The 16,346-nt window shown below is 36.2% G+C and overlaps 1 protein-coding gene across 6 annotated transcripts in view; it reads right to left on the bottom strand.

The window, feature by feature from the left end:
- DTL (denticleless E3 ubiquitin protein ligase homolog) overlaps positions 1–16,346 on the bottom strand; it is a 40,275-nt gene that overhangs the window by 17,493 nt on the left and 6,436 nt on the right. For all 6 annotated transcript variants that reach the window (XR_004486219.2, XM_033438066.2, XM_033438065.2 and 3 more), the window contains exons 4-11: positions 15,310–15,371; positions 15,105–15,225; positions 9,123–9,188; positions 7,793–7,905; positions 6,458–6,531; positions 4,494–4,597; positions 4,078–4,182; positions 1,302–1,414 (exon numbers count right to left, since the gene is read on the bottom strand). Coding sequence is in view for 5 of the 6 variants with exons in the window: in XM_033438066.2 (XP_033293957.1) it covers positions 1,302–1,414; positions 4,078–4,182; positions 4,494–4,597; positions 6,458–6,531; positions 7,793–7,905; positions 9,123–9,188; positions 15,105–15,225; positions 15,310–15,371 (758 nt within the window). In the remaining variant the exon portion in view is untranslated. The remainder of the gene's footprint in view (positions 1–1,301; positions 1,415–4,077; positions 4,183–4,493; positions 4,598–6,457; positions 6,532–7,792; positions 7,906–9,122; positions 9,189–15,104; positions 15,226–15,309; positions 15,372–16,346) is intronic.

Genomic DNA, 16,346 nt, shown 5'->3' with positions numbered 1-16,346 from the left:
TATATTTTATAAGCAAATTTTTCATTTTAAAAATACAACAAATGTGCTTGAAGAAAAAGAGGTAAGGTCAACACAAAGGCATCTTGGATAGAACAGTATCTCCACCTTGTGACCATCTAGGTTATTGTTACTAAAGCTTTTGATAAGGTAGTGTTGCATTTTTGCAACTAGAGTTGCAAACCTAGAGGTATATAGAAAAAGCATTTTTTAGTACCTCCCTCAGGACCAGATGAAATTAAGCTGAAGAATTATGCTTCATACCTGACAGGATCTACCCCTGCCCTGCATTAAAGATATGACTTTCTAGAGATTGGCAGTACTAAGAATGATACAATTTCCTCCTGAGAAGGAATTTGATAATATTGAACCTATAGGTCTATGAAGTTTTAGACATTATGACTCTAAAATCCAAAATGTGTGAACTCTGATCATTCAATTCACCAATATCAAGGAAGTTTATGATATTGTAGGGCAATCTGGAAGATAATAATTTCTAGCCCTAGGAAAACAATGCCTTAATGCTCTTATTCCTTCTCTGAACTCAGACATTTCTATAATTAATTATTCCACAAGAGACATTTTCCAGTGGTCAGCAAGTGCTACTTATATTTCAATTTTCTCCACTTGACTTCAAATTGACAGCATTAAGTTTCTTAGCCTAGAGTAGTCACTTTAGAACCACTGTTTATTTAAAATGTAAAAAAAGAAATTATAAATTTCTGTAACAGAAATGGGAAATCTGTAAAATAAATAAATAAATGAATAAATAATGCTATTAAAGATGTACAAAACTAACAAAGCAACCACATCTATTTCAATAGCCTGAAGATTGGCCACTTAGAGGAGACTAAAGAACACAATTACTATATGAATATTTTTGAGTGAGTGTTTTTTGCAAGTGTGATTCGGGGGTAGGATTCTAGTATCCAAACACTGTGTTTTGAATGAGAGTTTGAAAACACAGGGCAGAAAGGCAGAACAGCATGTTTTTCCAGGAAGCAGGACAAAGTATTTAAGATTCTTTCCAGTCTTCTGAATTCTCAACTTCCTGATAATCTGTAAAACTGTTGGAGGATATGGATTGTTAATTTCTGAGAAGCTGACCATGAAAGTGTGATATCTTCTGTCAGAATCAGAGTGAAGTTTTGGCTATATTAAGAGGCAAGAAGCAATTTTTACTAAACATCTGATACAGAAAAGTTAAAGTATGTGTTTACATTAACCTTACCTCATCTTGGACAGAAGAAATATTTGCAAGAATACTTCAGCCTCACCTTTGTGGGGAAAGTTTGGTAACTTACCTTCCAGATGTAGGCAGCTTCATCACTTGAGCCACTGACTAAAAACTGGTCATCTGGACTAATACTGGACTTAACATAAAAGGTAGAGTTCTGATGTCCATTGAAGATAGCCACTGCCAGAGGAAAAAAAATCAAATTACTTGGCTCTTGTTATTTCCAGTTTTCAAATAAATGAGGAGTATACATGTTCTAACAAGTTTTATTAGTGTACTGATTACTGAAGCAGATGGTCAAGCTAGTCACCAAATAAAAAAGAACTGGACATTGGCAGGGAAAGAATGGAAATCCTAGAAAGAGGCTTTATATTACACCCAATCTCACAATCTAAACCCAAATACTTGGTATGGAGCTGGCTGTAGAGAAGAAAGTGATGAAAAATATTCTTAAAGGACAAGAATGGAGCTGGGGTCCAATCCTTTAGTAAAGTGCCTTTATTAGACCCTCTCTCCCCACCCTAGGCTAGGTTTCTTCCGTTGCATTAAACATTCGTCTTTCCTCCTCTTAGACTTATCTTAAGGATAAATTTCATAAATATCGTTTTCTTATAATGCTTTGAACAGAGGAGATCTTCAAACATTTGTTGTATGAACAGGTAAAAATCAATGAAAGGAGAGTTAAGATTTATGGATAGCTTATCTGAGATGCGGTAACCTTAAATCTAGCACTTTAAATAGGCTGAAGTGGGGTAAGCTATATATTCATATGTAAGATACTCCAACTAGGTTAGGTTTAGACTTCTCACTATCCAATCTAGCATAACGTACTTGACAAGTTCTTTTATCCTAAGGAGACCAAAACCTGAGGCCTCTGGCATCAGAATACTACTAGGAAATAAAAGAAAAAAATCTCAGTCATTAGAAAATTTAAGGATACATTTAGGCAGGAAAAAATATTTCACTCCAATCTTCTAATGGAGGGGAAAAAAGAATTATTAAGGGACTTAACAGCTTTCTGTAAGTACTCACAAAAATCCCTTCCTTTTGCTAGAATAACACTGGAAAAAAACTTTGTGTTTATAGGCCTTTAAGAAAAAGCCTGCACATCAAATAACCCCCACATCAAATACTATTATTGTGAAAGTTAAGCAGGATATGAATCAATTCAGATACACATATTATAGAGCAACTATGATAGATAAATCCCCACGAAATAAACAGGCTCCTTTATTCTGACTACAACTCCAAAACTACAATTGTTCATCTTTCTCAACTCTTAGCTACGAATGGAAAACTATAGACCAAATTTCCCACTAAACTCGTAAGTATTCATTGCCCTCTGCTGGTCTAAGAAAGCCAACATAAAGTACACAGTAAATGTTTCAAACCATGTGAAAAATCCTTCTAAAACCTGTATTGGCTTTAATTAGTTTAATTTAATCTTTGACAGTTCGGGCTTTTAAAATCTTCATTAAAGTGCTTCAGAGTCATCTTTATGAACATCACTTAGTGTAATAAAATGCTGTGAATTAAAAGTATAGGAGATCAAGTATTGAGTCCAGGACCCTTTCTAAAGTTTTGAAAAAGACGAGCAATTACCAGATGTGTCTCTCTCTCACACACACACACACACACACACACACACACACACACACACACACACACACACGTCTGTCTTTCAATTTCTAAGGAACATACCTATGTATCTACCCACCTACCTATCTATATATGAGAGCCAATCAAATTATTTCAGGAGCACAGGAAAAAGGTTACTAAATTATTAGTAAAGTGGCCTTGGGCATATTTGTTTTAATGGCAGAAGGACAACTAAATTCAAAGCCCCTTTTGGTGCCACACTATAACAAAATGATACAGAAAGAGCTCTTGGACATCTGATAATATAATTAGGCTTTTATCTTTTAGGGAAAAATTTGAAAGAGTCTGTTTTATACGGCTAAATAAATTAGAAGTTGTCCAAGTTCTAATTCCATTCACGAAGACAGCAAGCAAAGTTATAAAACCTCTTCCCTTTTCCAAATACTCTTATTCTTGTTTAGACAACGTCAGACCTAACCCAGGGCACTGAAAATACCAATTGGGTAACTGCCACAGATACCAAAGTCCTAACAATGGCTAGGGGTCAGTCTTTAGAAACTTCTCTAAGAGCCCAGCTAAATTCTGTACAATTTTAAGATTTCTTTTTTATCAACACATCTTACTTTACTGGGAACTGGGTAGCTCTAGGGATTGGTTATAGAATTCAAAGTCAAGTTTCTGACAGAGCTATACCTGAGAAGTAGGTTACAAAATATGCAGCTTGCTTAAATAATTGATAATGTTCTTAAAATGATGAAATTCAAATAACCCTCTTAGAGTATGCTTGAAAAACTTTGATTTTTTAAAATGTTATTTATCAGCTTTAAAGTCAGATTCCACTTATAATTTTCTTGAAGAAAAATAAAAAGGTGAGGTTAGGGAAAACATCCAGAGGTCCCCTAATTTTAATGAACAGTTCCCAAATAGGACAAAACCTGGGCAGAACAGCCTTCTCTATCCCACAAAAATTGAGATAATTTTAAGTATACCCAAAGGGGTATAATTTCGGGAGAGACTCACTATTAAGTTACCACACAGAGCAGGATTCTGTTCACTTGTGAAATCATCACAAGGTAAATACATCTATAAAAACATCACTGGAACTAATCGAAGATCCCAAAGTCCTTATATGTCTTCATAAATTTGGTACAGAAAAAAAAAAAAAAAATCAACATTAAATTCTCATTAACAAAAAAAACCCTATTAGTTTCCAGGAAAGAGAATCTGAATGAGTAAGCTCCTACCTGGAGAAGTCTTTAATCCAGTCATATTGAACATGTAGATGTTGTCATCTGTGCAGTTAGCAAATAAAGTAGAGCCAGTAGAATCCAAAATCAGACTTGAGTATCCTAGAAAAAGGAAACTTTAGTTAGCATGTGCTGATGAAGGAGAGTAGAACTGAGGTGAAAATGATCTTTTTAGATCATTTCACAAGAATCATCAGAATTCTTCTTCCCTAAAGTATATACAAACCAAAATTATTCTTAGGAGTTTCTATCTTTTGAACTTCAAAAAGATACTTCCATATATTAGCTTCTCAAGTCAACAGAGAATAATAGTTGCTGAAAACTAGCTTGATATTTACTTTAAAAATTTTAACAAAACTTACATATCCAAAAAAGCCCTACAAAAAAGTCCTAATGAATACGCAAAGGCTTACCTAGTTTTCGAGTGCTGCTACCTGGGTACAGGAAAGACTTGGATGCTATGGGTTCTTGCCGATAAGCAGTATAATTCTTACGTAAATCCCATATTTTGATTACCCTAAAAACCAAGGTAAAGAAATAGTTATTTTATAGTCTTTCTCCAACACCAATCAGTTTCAACTACATATGAATGTGAAATGACTTTTAATCTAATTCCTCTGGCACATCAACCAGGTACAGTGAGGATATGTCATTGGGAAACAGATTGAACTATCTCATACTCTTGTCTCCAACGTCAGGCTAACAATTCTGGCAGAACGGAAACAGATGTGATCTGACCCACTGATGGGTTGCCCTGAGTTTACTTCAAGGGAGCGGAAAAGGAAGATGAAGGTTGACTGCTGATAGTCATTGTTTCATTGTTTTCAGAAAAAAGCACTTCCTAAGCCTTTAACATTCTGCATGTAACTTCTGACATCATTAAGTGTTAAGCTCTGTCCCTATGGTTATATCTTCATATATTAACTCCTTAAGTAATCTAGTCTAAACAAATTTTCCTGTGAAATAAAGTATTTTTTCATTTCATCTATTGGAATAATTTTCTTAATCTTCTACATCTACTTTGTAGGCAACTTGAAAACACAAGCTTGGTTATAAAAGGGAAGTATCCTTGGAAGCAAAGCTTTCACAGCCATTTACAAATATAACTAATAACCTTTAGATAATTCTACATTTGTGCCTGAGAATTCAGTCCACAGAAGAGTTTAAGTGTCCAGAGGACACAACAGAAATTCTAGTTTATTAAGCCATCATATTTTAAAATTAAAACTTTTGAAGGGAGGGATGTCTTGGGAGATAGGGGCAAAAACGGGGCAAAGAAGAGAATTTTAAAAAGAGCCCCTATACTCAATGAACTTAAATTCCAACAAAGCAAACAATCAAGAACTATCACAAACTTATTTGGAAGCCAAAAATTCAGAGCAATCATAGAAGGAAAGTATGTGAAAGTCTTTAGGCCTATCAATCTAGTTAGATTGCTCCCAGAAATGCCAGTTACATGTCCAGAATCATATTCCTCCTTTTAGGATATTACTAAACCAGAAAAGACAAAATCAAAAATACAGGCATACCTCATTTTACTGTGCTTTGCTTTATTGTGCTTTACAGATATTGCGTTCTTTTACGAATTGAAGGTTTGTGGCAAGTCTATAGGTGCCATTTTTCCAAAAGCATCTTCTCACTTCATGTTTCTGTGCCACATTTTGCTAATTCTCCCAATGCTTCAAACTTTTTCATCATTATTATATTTGTTATAGTGATCTGTGATTGGTGATCTTTGATGCTACTATTGTAATTATTTTGGCATTTTTTAGCAATTAAATATTTTTGTATTAAGGTCTGTATATTGATTATTTTAGACATAATGCTATCACACACTTAGTAGACTACAATGTAAATATAACTATATAGTAATATAATAAACTATAATATACTAATATAAATACAGCATAATATAAATATAACTTTTATATATACTGGGAAACCAAAAAAATTCGTGTGACTCCCTTTTTTGTGATATTAGCTTTATTGCAGTGGTCTGGAACCAAACCTGCGATATCTCTGATATATGCCTGTAACAGAAATTTTGCTCCTCAAAATAAGAATCCTTGATTAAATTACACTGCACAGACAAGCAAGTTACCCAGCCAGCTTCTCTATAATAGCAGCAGCAGCCAACACTCCTCCTATGTGCTAGAAATGTGCTAAGTGTGATACATTATCTCATTTAATAATTTGAGCAAGAGTCCTAACTAGATATTTTCCAGTGTGATCTGTAATTCCTCTTCTCAGCTGGGTACTCACTATGTTGAAAGTTAAAAGCACACACATTGAATTATAATGGGTCTAGGTGACTTCCCCATCCCAGTTCATGAAAGACAGCTCACCAAAAGAACCAAGAAATAAAGACTCGTCTTACCCATCCACGGCTCCTGCTGAGACTAATGTATTCTCATCTTGAAAGAGGACCACAGTAACACTCTGCTGGAAATCCTACAGCACAAGGAAGAAAAAGAAAAGAAGGAAATCCTATTTTGGCTATAACAATCTTCACTATCAAGAGACCAAGGCGCTAAAATGATGGCTTTTTCCCCTAAACTGAATATGACTAGATCTTGCCCTTCCAATAATCCTAGTCAGATATATATGCAGACCAAGAAGTAATTTTAGCAAGGAAGTGACCTAAACATCATGTTATATTACATAGTATGAACACTTTGACTCGTATTCAAGAAAAAACTGGTGATTAACACAAGATTTTAGTACTTGTCTAAGTCTACTAGCTCTATTTGAAATCATCCCTACTGTCTATCCTTAGGAACCTCATTTAACCTGTACCTGTTTCATCTATAAAATGTTGCCATCTATCCAGATTGTCATATACGAGTGTCTAAAGAATTGTGAACGAAAGATGGTTACATGCTATGAAAACTCTAAAGGAGCTAGTAGAGTTTTACCTCCTAATTGCTGTTAAGTTTTCTTGGCTAAGAATCTGATGAAAAGTCTGAAATGTTACTCATTTTAACTTCATCTGGCCTCCAAAAATCACATGCTAACCCTGTCAGTTTCCATTCATGCCCGTGTAATTTTAAGTCCTAATGTTCTAGCAACCACACGTCCCCAAAATATTAACTAAGACTCTATACACCAAGAATACTAGAAAAATAAACAAATTCAAGTAAGAACACTGGTGATTTTTCTTAAAGAAAAAAGCTGTATTATGGGCATTGTTTGAGCTTTGACTATAATATGCTAAAGAGGTACTATATTTTACCCCAATATTTCTCAAAATATTTTATAATCTTTTGCCAAATATTAAAAAACAAAAATAATAAAAAACCCATATCTTTTCTGCAGTTTATATTATGAAAACAACAACAGGGATTCCTTTCCCCTACAGAATACTGTATCATGGTACTTAATATGCTTCTTCAAACTACCCATCTCCCTTTCCTAATGAATCACATCATACTGTAGATGATGTGTATGCATGGAGATCTCTAGGGATGAGTCTCAGGAAATTGAATTTTTAACATATTCCCCAAGTGACTCTGTTGCACACTAGAGTTTGAGTACCAGTACCATAGGTACTGAACTGGTATTAAGCAATAAACCAGTGACATCAAGAGGAAATGAAGATTCTCATTCATTGACTGAATCTCTAGCTCCTATTTTATGCCCAACGAATTCCCTAAAATGAGACTCTATGCTACTGTCAAGATCTGCACACATGTATACAGTTATAAAACCTTACCACAGAAGGAGCAAGCCCTTTTGAATTCTGTTTCTTCTTAGGTTTTGAAGGGGTTTGCTTGTCTAAGGTATTGTGAGCTCCACTGATTTGATTCACTTGCCTATAAAATCCATCTGAAAAATATTCCAAGGTAAATGGTTTAGGTTTCAGAACTTTATTCCCGTGCTGAATGTAACATTTATATATAAGATGTCAAAATTAATTATATTCTTTATTAAATTAGTGAAATTAGAAGCCAGCAGGGCTACTGTACTACATCTCTTGTGGTGAGATTATGATGTATAAAAAGGAAATAAGCACATGGATATTTATAGCAGCTTTATTCATAACTGCCAAAACTTGGAAGCAACAAAGATATCCTTCAGTAGGGGAATGTATGAATAAAACTGTGGCATATGTAGACAATGATATATTATTCTGTGCTAAAAAAAAATGAGATAACAAGCCATAAACAGACCTTAAATACGTATTACTAAGTGAGAGAAGGCAATCTGAAAAGGCTACATACTGTATGATTCCAATTATGTGACATTCTGGGAACAAAACCATGGAGATAGTAAAAGATCAGTGATTGCTAGAGGTTGGGGGGCGTGCAGGATGAATAGGTAGAGCACAGAGGACTTTTAGGGCAGAGAAACTATTCTGTATGATACTATAATGGTAGGTATATGTCATTATATGTTTGTCACAACCAAGAGAATGTATAATACCAAGAGTGAACCATAATGTAAAGTACAGACGGACACTGGGTGATAATGATGTGTCAGAGTAGGTTCACCAATCGTAACAAATGTCCAACTCTGGTTGGACGTTGGACATGTCGACAGTGGGAGAGGCTGTGTGGGGACAGGAGGTATATCAGTACAGAGAGAACTCTTTGTACATTCTGTTCAGTTTTGCTGTGTATCTAAAATTGCTCTAAAAAATAGTCTATTAAAAATAATGTTTTTACAAAAAAGTGAAGCAGGGAGATGATCATTGCTTTCTGCTTAATGGTATCATGGGGCAATATGAGTATAATTATATTTAATTTAATCCAATTCTTAAAAGTTCCCAAATTTTTAAAATTAAAATAAAAGATCATGTACTAATAATTTCAATTCCATCAATAACTTAGGTAAATGGCATTATAGTTCAGAAGACAATATGAGGTAAATATGGAGGGTAATACTTAAAACAATCACTAAGATCCTGAGAACTGAACAGAGCAGAATTGGGGTTTATGAACATGTGCCCCCTGGTGGTAATCAGGTGAAATAGTTGATTCTTTCATTCAGAATTATTATGGGGCAATCCCACATATATCAAAATTAAAATGGAACTAGATTACCTTTTTTGTTGCACCTGGTGTCCCAGACCATAATGTTGCCATCTCTTCCACCTGTACAGAAGACAGCTGCAGACACATAAACAGTTTATCAAGAAGTTAACAAAACCAGTCAGTGACACATATATTTCAATTTAAATTTCCTAGAGTATCTATTATATGCTAGGTACTGTAATTGGCCCTGGAGATTAAAAATGATAAAATATATAGCTCAACACAAATAAGAAAACAAAGCTGTGAAGGGAAAGGATTATAAAGAACTCAAAATGCTTATGTTGAGCAAAAACTTGATAGAATAATCCCTCTCTGTAAATTTTCTTTAAAACCACATGAAATACTATACTATAAAGTTGTAGTAAGAATAATGATAAATAAGCAATAACCAAAATATACTGAGTGCTTATTAAGTTTTAGACACTATCCTAAGTGCTTTTTTATACATGACCTCAATCCTTGTTATCAACCCTATTAGGTGGGAATTATTATCCCCATTTTACAGATAAGCAAAACTAAGGCATAGGGAGGATATGTAACTTGCAAAGGTTATTATTTTTGGCAGTATGTATCCAGAGCCCATATTCCAAACCTCCAAGCTGTATTGTCTCAGTATAAAGATACAAACCAGATCCACATAAAGTTTGTGAAAGGCGTTGCCTCTGGGGATGGAAGGAGAGCGGTGAGATCAGGGGAGGGAACACAGGGGAACTCCAGTTTATCTGTCATACTTTATTCTTTAAAATTAAACCAAAAAATTCTGCTTCCTGTATGAAAGAGGGAGCACTTATCAAATTGTAGGTGGATTAATTTGATAAGTGTTCTGGTCAAAATACAAAAAACAGCTACTTGAGGGTCATACAGATTGACCAAAAACATACAATTTTTGTAAGGGAGTCAACACCTGAAGCAAGTGACTGGCCTAGGGTAAGTTCCTGATTTTTTGTGGTTTTACCTTGAGGGCAGCCACAGTTGTAGCATCAGAACCAGGCAGCCAAAGGGCCAACAAAAAGACCATCTTTCAAGCCAGAGGAACTAGGAAGAGAGGACAGGGGCAAGAAGAGCTGCCTGAGGAAGTGGGGAAGCCTGGAGACAGCAGAGAAAGGGAAACCCTAATTCTGTGTTTAAACTTAGCTCAAGTCTCTGGCTGACCCCCAAACCATATGTGCATAGGATAGCTAAAAGCAGCTTCCAACTAAGGCTTAAATTAAAGAACTGAATTGAGATCCGATCTTCTGAACTGACTGCCTTCACATTATGCTATTTGAGTCTAAATGATTTAACTGCCTGTTAAAACAAAAACACCAACTCTTTCCTGAGCAACATAACAGAATTCAGAGTCCAACACACCATTCCCAATGCCCAGGGTATGATCTTAAGTTACTTGCCATATACAGAGCCAGGAAAATGCGTCATTCTCAAGGGAAAAGAAATCAACAGAGGCCAGCCTCAAAACAACCCAGATGTTGATTTATCAGGTCTGGTTGTAAAACAGATATTACTGTCAAGTGAAATAAAGAGACACTCATAATCAATGAAAAGATGAGAAATCTCAGCAGAGTAACAATATGGGCTCTGGATACATACTGCCAAAAATAATAACCTTTGCAAGTTACATATCCTCCCTATGCCTTAGTTTTGCTTATCTGTAAAATGGGGATAATAATTCCCACCTAATAGGGTTGATAACAAGGATTGAGGTCATGTATAAAAAAGCACTTAGGATAGTGTCTAAAACTTATTGAAAACAAATGGAAATTTTAGAACCCAAGCCCACAACTTCTGAAATGATAAAATTCACTGGATAGGCTTAAGAGCAGAATGGAGAGAACAGAGGAAAACGTCTATGAACTTGAAGACAGATCAACAGAAATCATTCAATCTGAGGAAGAGAGAAAAATAAGATTGAACATTATGCTAAGTGAAAGAAGCCAACAACATATTGTGTGGTTCTATTTATACGAAGGTGCAGAAGAGGCAAATTATATATAGAGAAAGTAGTTCAGTGGTTGTGTAGGGCTGGTAAGACGGAAAGTACTGCTAACAGGTTCTGGTTTCTTTTTGGGTTGATGGAAACATTCTAAACTTAGATTGTGGTGATGGCTGCAAAACTCTATAAGAAAATTAAAAACCAGTGAAATGTACACATTAAATGGGTGAATTTTATGGGGTGTTAATTATATCTCAAATTTAAGAAAACTGATAAAGATGAAGAAAGCTTCAAGGATTCATGGGACAATTTCAAAAAGTCTAATACATGAGTAATTGGAGTCCCAGGAGAGAAAATTGGGCAGAAAAAAATATTTCAAGAAATCATGGCAGAAAAATTCTCAGATTCAGTGACACATATTTGTAAATTTACAAATTCAAAAAGCTCAGCAAGGCTCAAACAGGATAATTTTGCAGGGAACCATGTCTAGACACATCACAGTCAAACTGCTGCAAACCAAGACAGAAAACCCCAAAGGCAGTCGGAAGAAACAACATAGTACATACAGGGAAAGGATTCAAATGACCAGAGTTCTCCACAGAAACCATGGAAGACACTGGAATAACACCTTCAAGTAATGAAAGGAAAAACCCCGTCAACCTGGATTTTATATCCAACAAAAATATCCTTTAATAGTGAAGATGAAATAAAGGCATTTTCATATAAAGGAAAACAAAGGGGGTTAATTACAACCAGACTCGAACTGCAAGAAATGTTAAGGGACTTTCTTCAGGCTGAAGAGAAAGGATTTTAGAGGACAGGGGAAAGATGGTGCTGCTGGGGGAAATCATGAGTTCAGTTTTGGGTATGCTGAACTTGAAGTGCTTGTAGGAAAAGTGAAAGCTGGAAATACAATCTGGTTCAATATAAGTGGAGCAAAAAACAAAACAAAATTGGAATAAATGAAACTGTCCAGGGAGAAGGTACAGACTGAAAGGAAAAGATGGCCAAATACCAAATCCTGGGCCATGTCAACACTTCAAGTTAGGTAAAGAAGTGGAGTTCACAAAAGCAATTATGAAGGAATAAACAGAAATACTGAGAACCAGAGGGAGTGGTATCACAGATTCCAAGGAAGAAAACAATTTTCATGAATTTTAAAATAACTTGCCGGAAGTGTCAAATATTGAACAAGTAGAAGGCAGGGTGATTTCAGGAAGAGAGATGGAATGGATTGAACCAAACTGAGATGAGGACATTTAACCGGGTTTTGATTACTCTTAAGAAACTTAGAAGAGATAGGAAATAAGAAAGGATGATAGCTGGGCTTCCCTGGTGGCGCAGTGGTTGAGAGTCCGCCTGCCGATGCAGGGGACACGGGTTTGTGCCCCAGTCCGGGAAGATCCCACATGCCACGGAGCAACTAGGCCCATGAGCCATGGCCCCTGAGCCTGTGCGTCCCGCAACGGGAGAGGCCACAACAGTGAGAGGCCCGCGTACCACAAAAAAAAAAAAAAAAAAAGGATGATAGCTGAAGGAGAATACAAGGTTAAGATGTTTCTTTCTGGACAGGCCACAGATATGCTTGAGTTTTTCCTATGGAGAAAGAGCCAAGAAAAGGAAAGCTTGAAGACAGAGGAGCTGTGGGGATGTAAGTGATAGCATAAGGTCTTGGGGAGGATCAAGAATGTTTCTTAACCTTAGCTGCACACTGGAATCCCTTGTGGAATTTTAACAAAATAGACGCCTGGCCCACCTCCTAGAGATTCACACTTAATTGGTATTTTAAAAAACCTCCCCAATGTGTATAACTGAGTCACTTTGCTATACAGCAGAAATTAACACAACGTTGTAAATCAACTATACTTCAATAAAAACAAAACAAAACAAAACACCTCCCTAGGTGACTAATGAGTCAAGGTTGAGAACCAGTGCTCTAGGAAGAAGGATTCGCCTTAAACTGGAGAATGAAGAATGAGAAAGAGGTGCAAATTTGAAGATAAGTTTGTAGGAGGGGAAATAGAAAAACACTTATAATTATTTTTAATTACTCACTAGAAGTTCTAACACCCATTTTATCACACAAAACACACATCTGTGAGCAACTGACAATTAGAGATGAAAACATTTTCCATGTTTTCAGGTGGTAGATATTTAGGGAAGGCAAATTCCACTAGTATAACTATGTCCTTTAGGATTATTTGTATTCTGCCCATGTAGGGCTGAAAGAACTGGATCATGATCTTTCCTACCACGTTACCTACAAAAAACCGCCCCCAAAAACCAAACCCCAAAAAAACCAACCCACTAAGCATTTATATGCTCCTCAGTTTTGTGTTTGTTTGTTTTGGTGTGTGTGCATTCACATCTCACTTCATTTTTTTTTTTTTTTTCTGTACGCGGGCCTCTCACTGCTGTGGCCTCTCCCATTGCGGAGCACAGGCTCTGGACGCGCAGGCTCAGCGGCCATGGCTCACGGGCCCAGCCGCTACGCGGCATGTGGGATCCTCCCGGACCGGGGCACGAACCCGCGTCCCCCGCATAGGCAGGCGGACTCTCAACCACTGCGCCACCAGGGAAGCCCCTCACTTCATTTTTATGCTTACAATGTTTTTGTGAATTTGGAAATGAAGGTCCTGGGAGATAAAAATGACTTTGCCCAAGAATTTAAAGGCAGAAAGCCGAACAAAACACAGGGCTTCTATATATGGCTGTAAAAGTATGTCCTGCACAAGAACACTTGGCTGAGGGGGTAGAGCCTAAAATCTGTGTTTTAGCAACCAAACGATGAGGCCTTGGGGGCAGTGTCCAACCAGACTAATTCACACTAGGGCACCTGTGAACTACTGGGAGCCATGATAAAGGTTACCACTTTTTCTACTAGACCACACTGGCGTAGATTCAATGCACAGTTTTAAAAATTAAGTAAAGGGACCGAAAGATATGGTGTTTCCCTTTTCTATTACCCTTTAAATAAACAAATTTACTTTAAGTACATTTTCATGACTTTAAATTATTTTTATAAACTTACAATGAACTCTGACACAGGAGTGTAAACTAGAACACAAGCATACTTAACTTTATACAACAGATGTGTTAATGAAAAGTTATGCAGAGATAAAAACTATGTCATGTATTTCCTCTTCAAGGTTCCAGTCTCAACAGCAATCAACTGACCTTTTTTTAAAGTCCAAACCAGCTCAACAACTCAGTTTAGTACTCCTGAGTGGTCAGGTGAATAAACAAAAACATTCCTTTTAAAAATAGAATATTTTTTAATGATAAAGGGAACTATACTGTTTATTTCTATTATTCCGAGATTAAAATCAGATTGATCAGCCACTTCTTTGAGATGAACGTTTGTTGTCTCACTCATTTAGTGAGAAACAAATGGAGGAAGGAGAAAAGAAAACAAAAAACACAGAAATGAAGAGCTCATTCAGATACCCCTGCTAAGTTTTTCCCTGGCTACTATAGTACTGTTCTGTATTATAGCCCTCTTTCTTATAATCTTCCTTCTCCATTATAATAGTTAAATAAATATAGAAAGATTGTGAGTAAATAACAGTTGAAAACATACCAGGGAACTGGGCCATTTAAAGTAATTATGTGGTAAATTTTTTAGGTAAAGAATCATGTCCAGTTTATCAGGTTTCCCACCCAGCCTCATACTCCATTTAAATTTTACAAGTAGAGTTAAAGTAACTATTTTACAGATGGAGTTAATCAGTGTCCAGTACAGGCTGTGACCTCAAAGGCCACTCAAAGCTGAGCAGAGGGATTGTGGCTATTTGTGAATTTTTACCTTATCTGCAAGATTACAGAAAAAAATTATCTGAAGACACTTGACTTTCAGAGACAAGCTGGAGATAATATCCATTAGAATGGGACTAAAATCCAACTTAATTTCATTGAGGTTTCCAAGTCATATTAAGAATCTCAAACATCTACATAGGTAAAGGAGCAACTTTGACAGGGGAAAGGGTGGAAACAATTACAGCTTATTATTACTTCACCATGAAAGAGGTTAAGGAGATGAAAGAGGGTAAGCATATACCTACCTTTCTCAAACTTAGAAAAGGCAACTGACTTGAGGCTGCACTGATGACCTTTGCATGTTCCAATCAGCTCACCAGCTTTTACATCCCAAAATTTGGCTGTTTGATCACCTGCTGCTGTAACCTTTCAAAAATAAGGTTTCACAGTTTAATAAAGCAACCCTTTACCAGTGTTTACCCAGATCCCAATAAAATGAAAGTCACTTACAAGCTTAAGTTCACCAGGGACCCAGGCCAGGTCAAAGACAGCATTCCAGTGAGCCATCCATTCTAAACAAAGAAAATGGTGAATGTGAACTGTCTAAACTATGTCTTGTGGTAGCCATACCAATAGCTGTTGAAGTGCCTTGAAAGCTGTAGTGAAAAGATCAGTGGTCAGCACACTAAGATCCATGGGCCAAAGAGAATTTGTGGACTTGCACACATAGCACATTCCCTTCATTACCCCAAAAAACTACCATTTGATATCAGATTGTTTTCCATGAGGGTATATATGCTCTAAAATGGAATCTTTATAAAACATTCTCAAAAATCTTCATCATGCTCTCTGAATGGAGTTTAAAATACTTTGGTTTGACATTCAAAATTCTGCTTGCTTTGGCCCTATCTCTTACTGTTCTCTGTATATCCTATTCCAACTAAACTGGAGCGCTCCCTATATGCTTATTATATCCTATGGTTTCCTATCTCTAGGCCTTTACTAATGCTTTTCCCTCCACCTGGAGTGTCCTATTCCACCTCCACAGGTCTAAATACCACAGTCTGCCTCAAATGTCCCATCCTTCATGAAAAATTTTCCTCACCTTCTTTGATATGTAAGAGCTCTTTGTGACACCTGTGGCGTTTTCTTTGTATTTCCTCTACATCATCTATAGCCTTTGTTTTACTTTAGTTATCTCAACACTTGACTTACTAGTTCCAGATTATTACCTTCCTAAGGTCAGTAGAACTTTGCCTTATGTATGTAAGATGTTTGTTCAATATAAATATTTTAAAGCAACATTTCCCCACATTAAGTATAATATAACAAATTTTAATTTTTTAAAAGAAAAACTGTTTTTAATTCTAAAATGTATTTTTAACTTTCAGTAAAGGCTTTGCTGCCGTTAACAGTTATCGACAGAAAGGCAGTCCACCATTTACTTTCAGCCTGGCCCCTAAACAGGCTTAATCAGAAGTGAGTATCACTGAGAATTTATTCAAATAGTAACTTCCTTGAGGCTTTATGAATTAAAAATGTTCAAA

The sequence above is a fragment of the Orcinus orca genome, chromosome 1, assembly GCF_937001465.1.
Source record: "Orcinus orca chromosome 1, mOrcOrc1.1, whole genome shotgun sequence".
Taxonomy (NCBI): Eukaryota; Metazoa; Chordata; class Mammalia; order Artiodactyla; family Delphinidae; genus Orcinus; species Orcinus orca.
The sequence above is the reverse complement of the archived record's forward strand: the minus strand, read 5'-3'. Positions and strand labels throughout refer to the sequence as shown.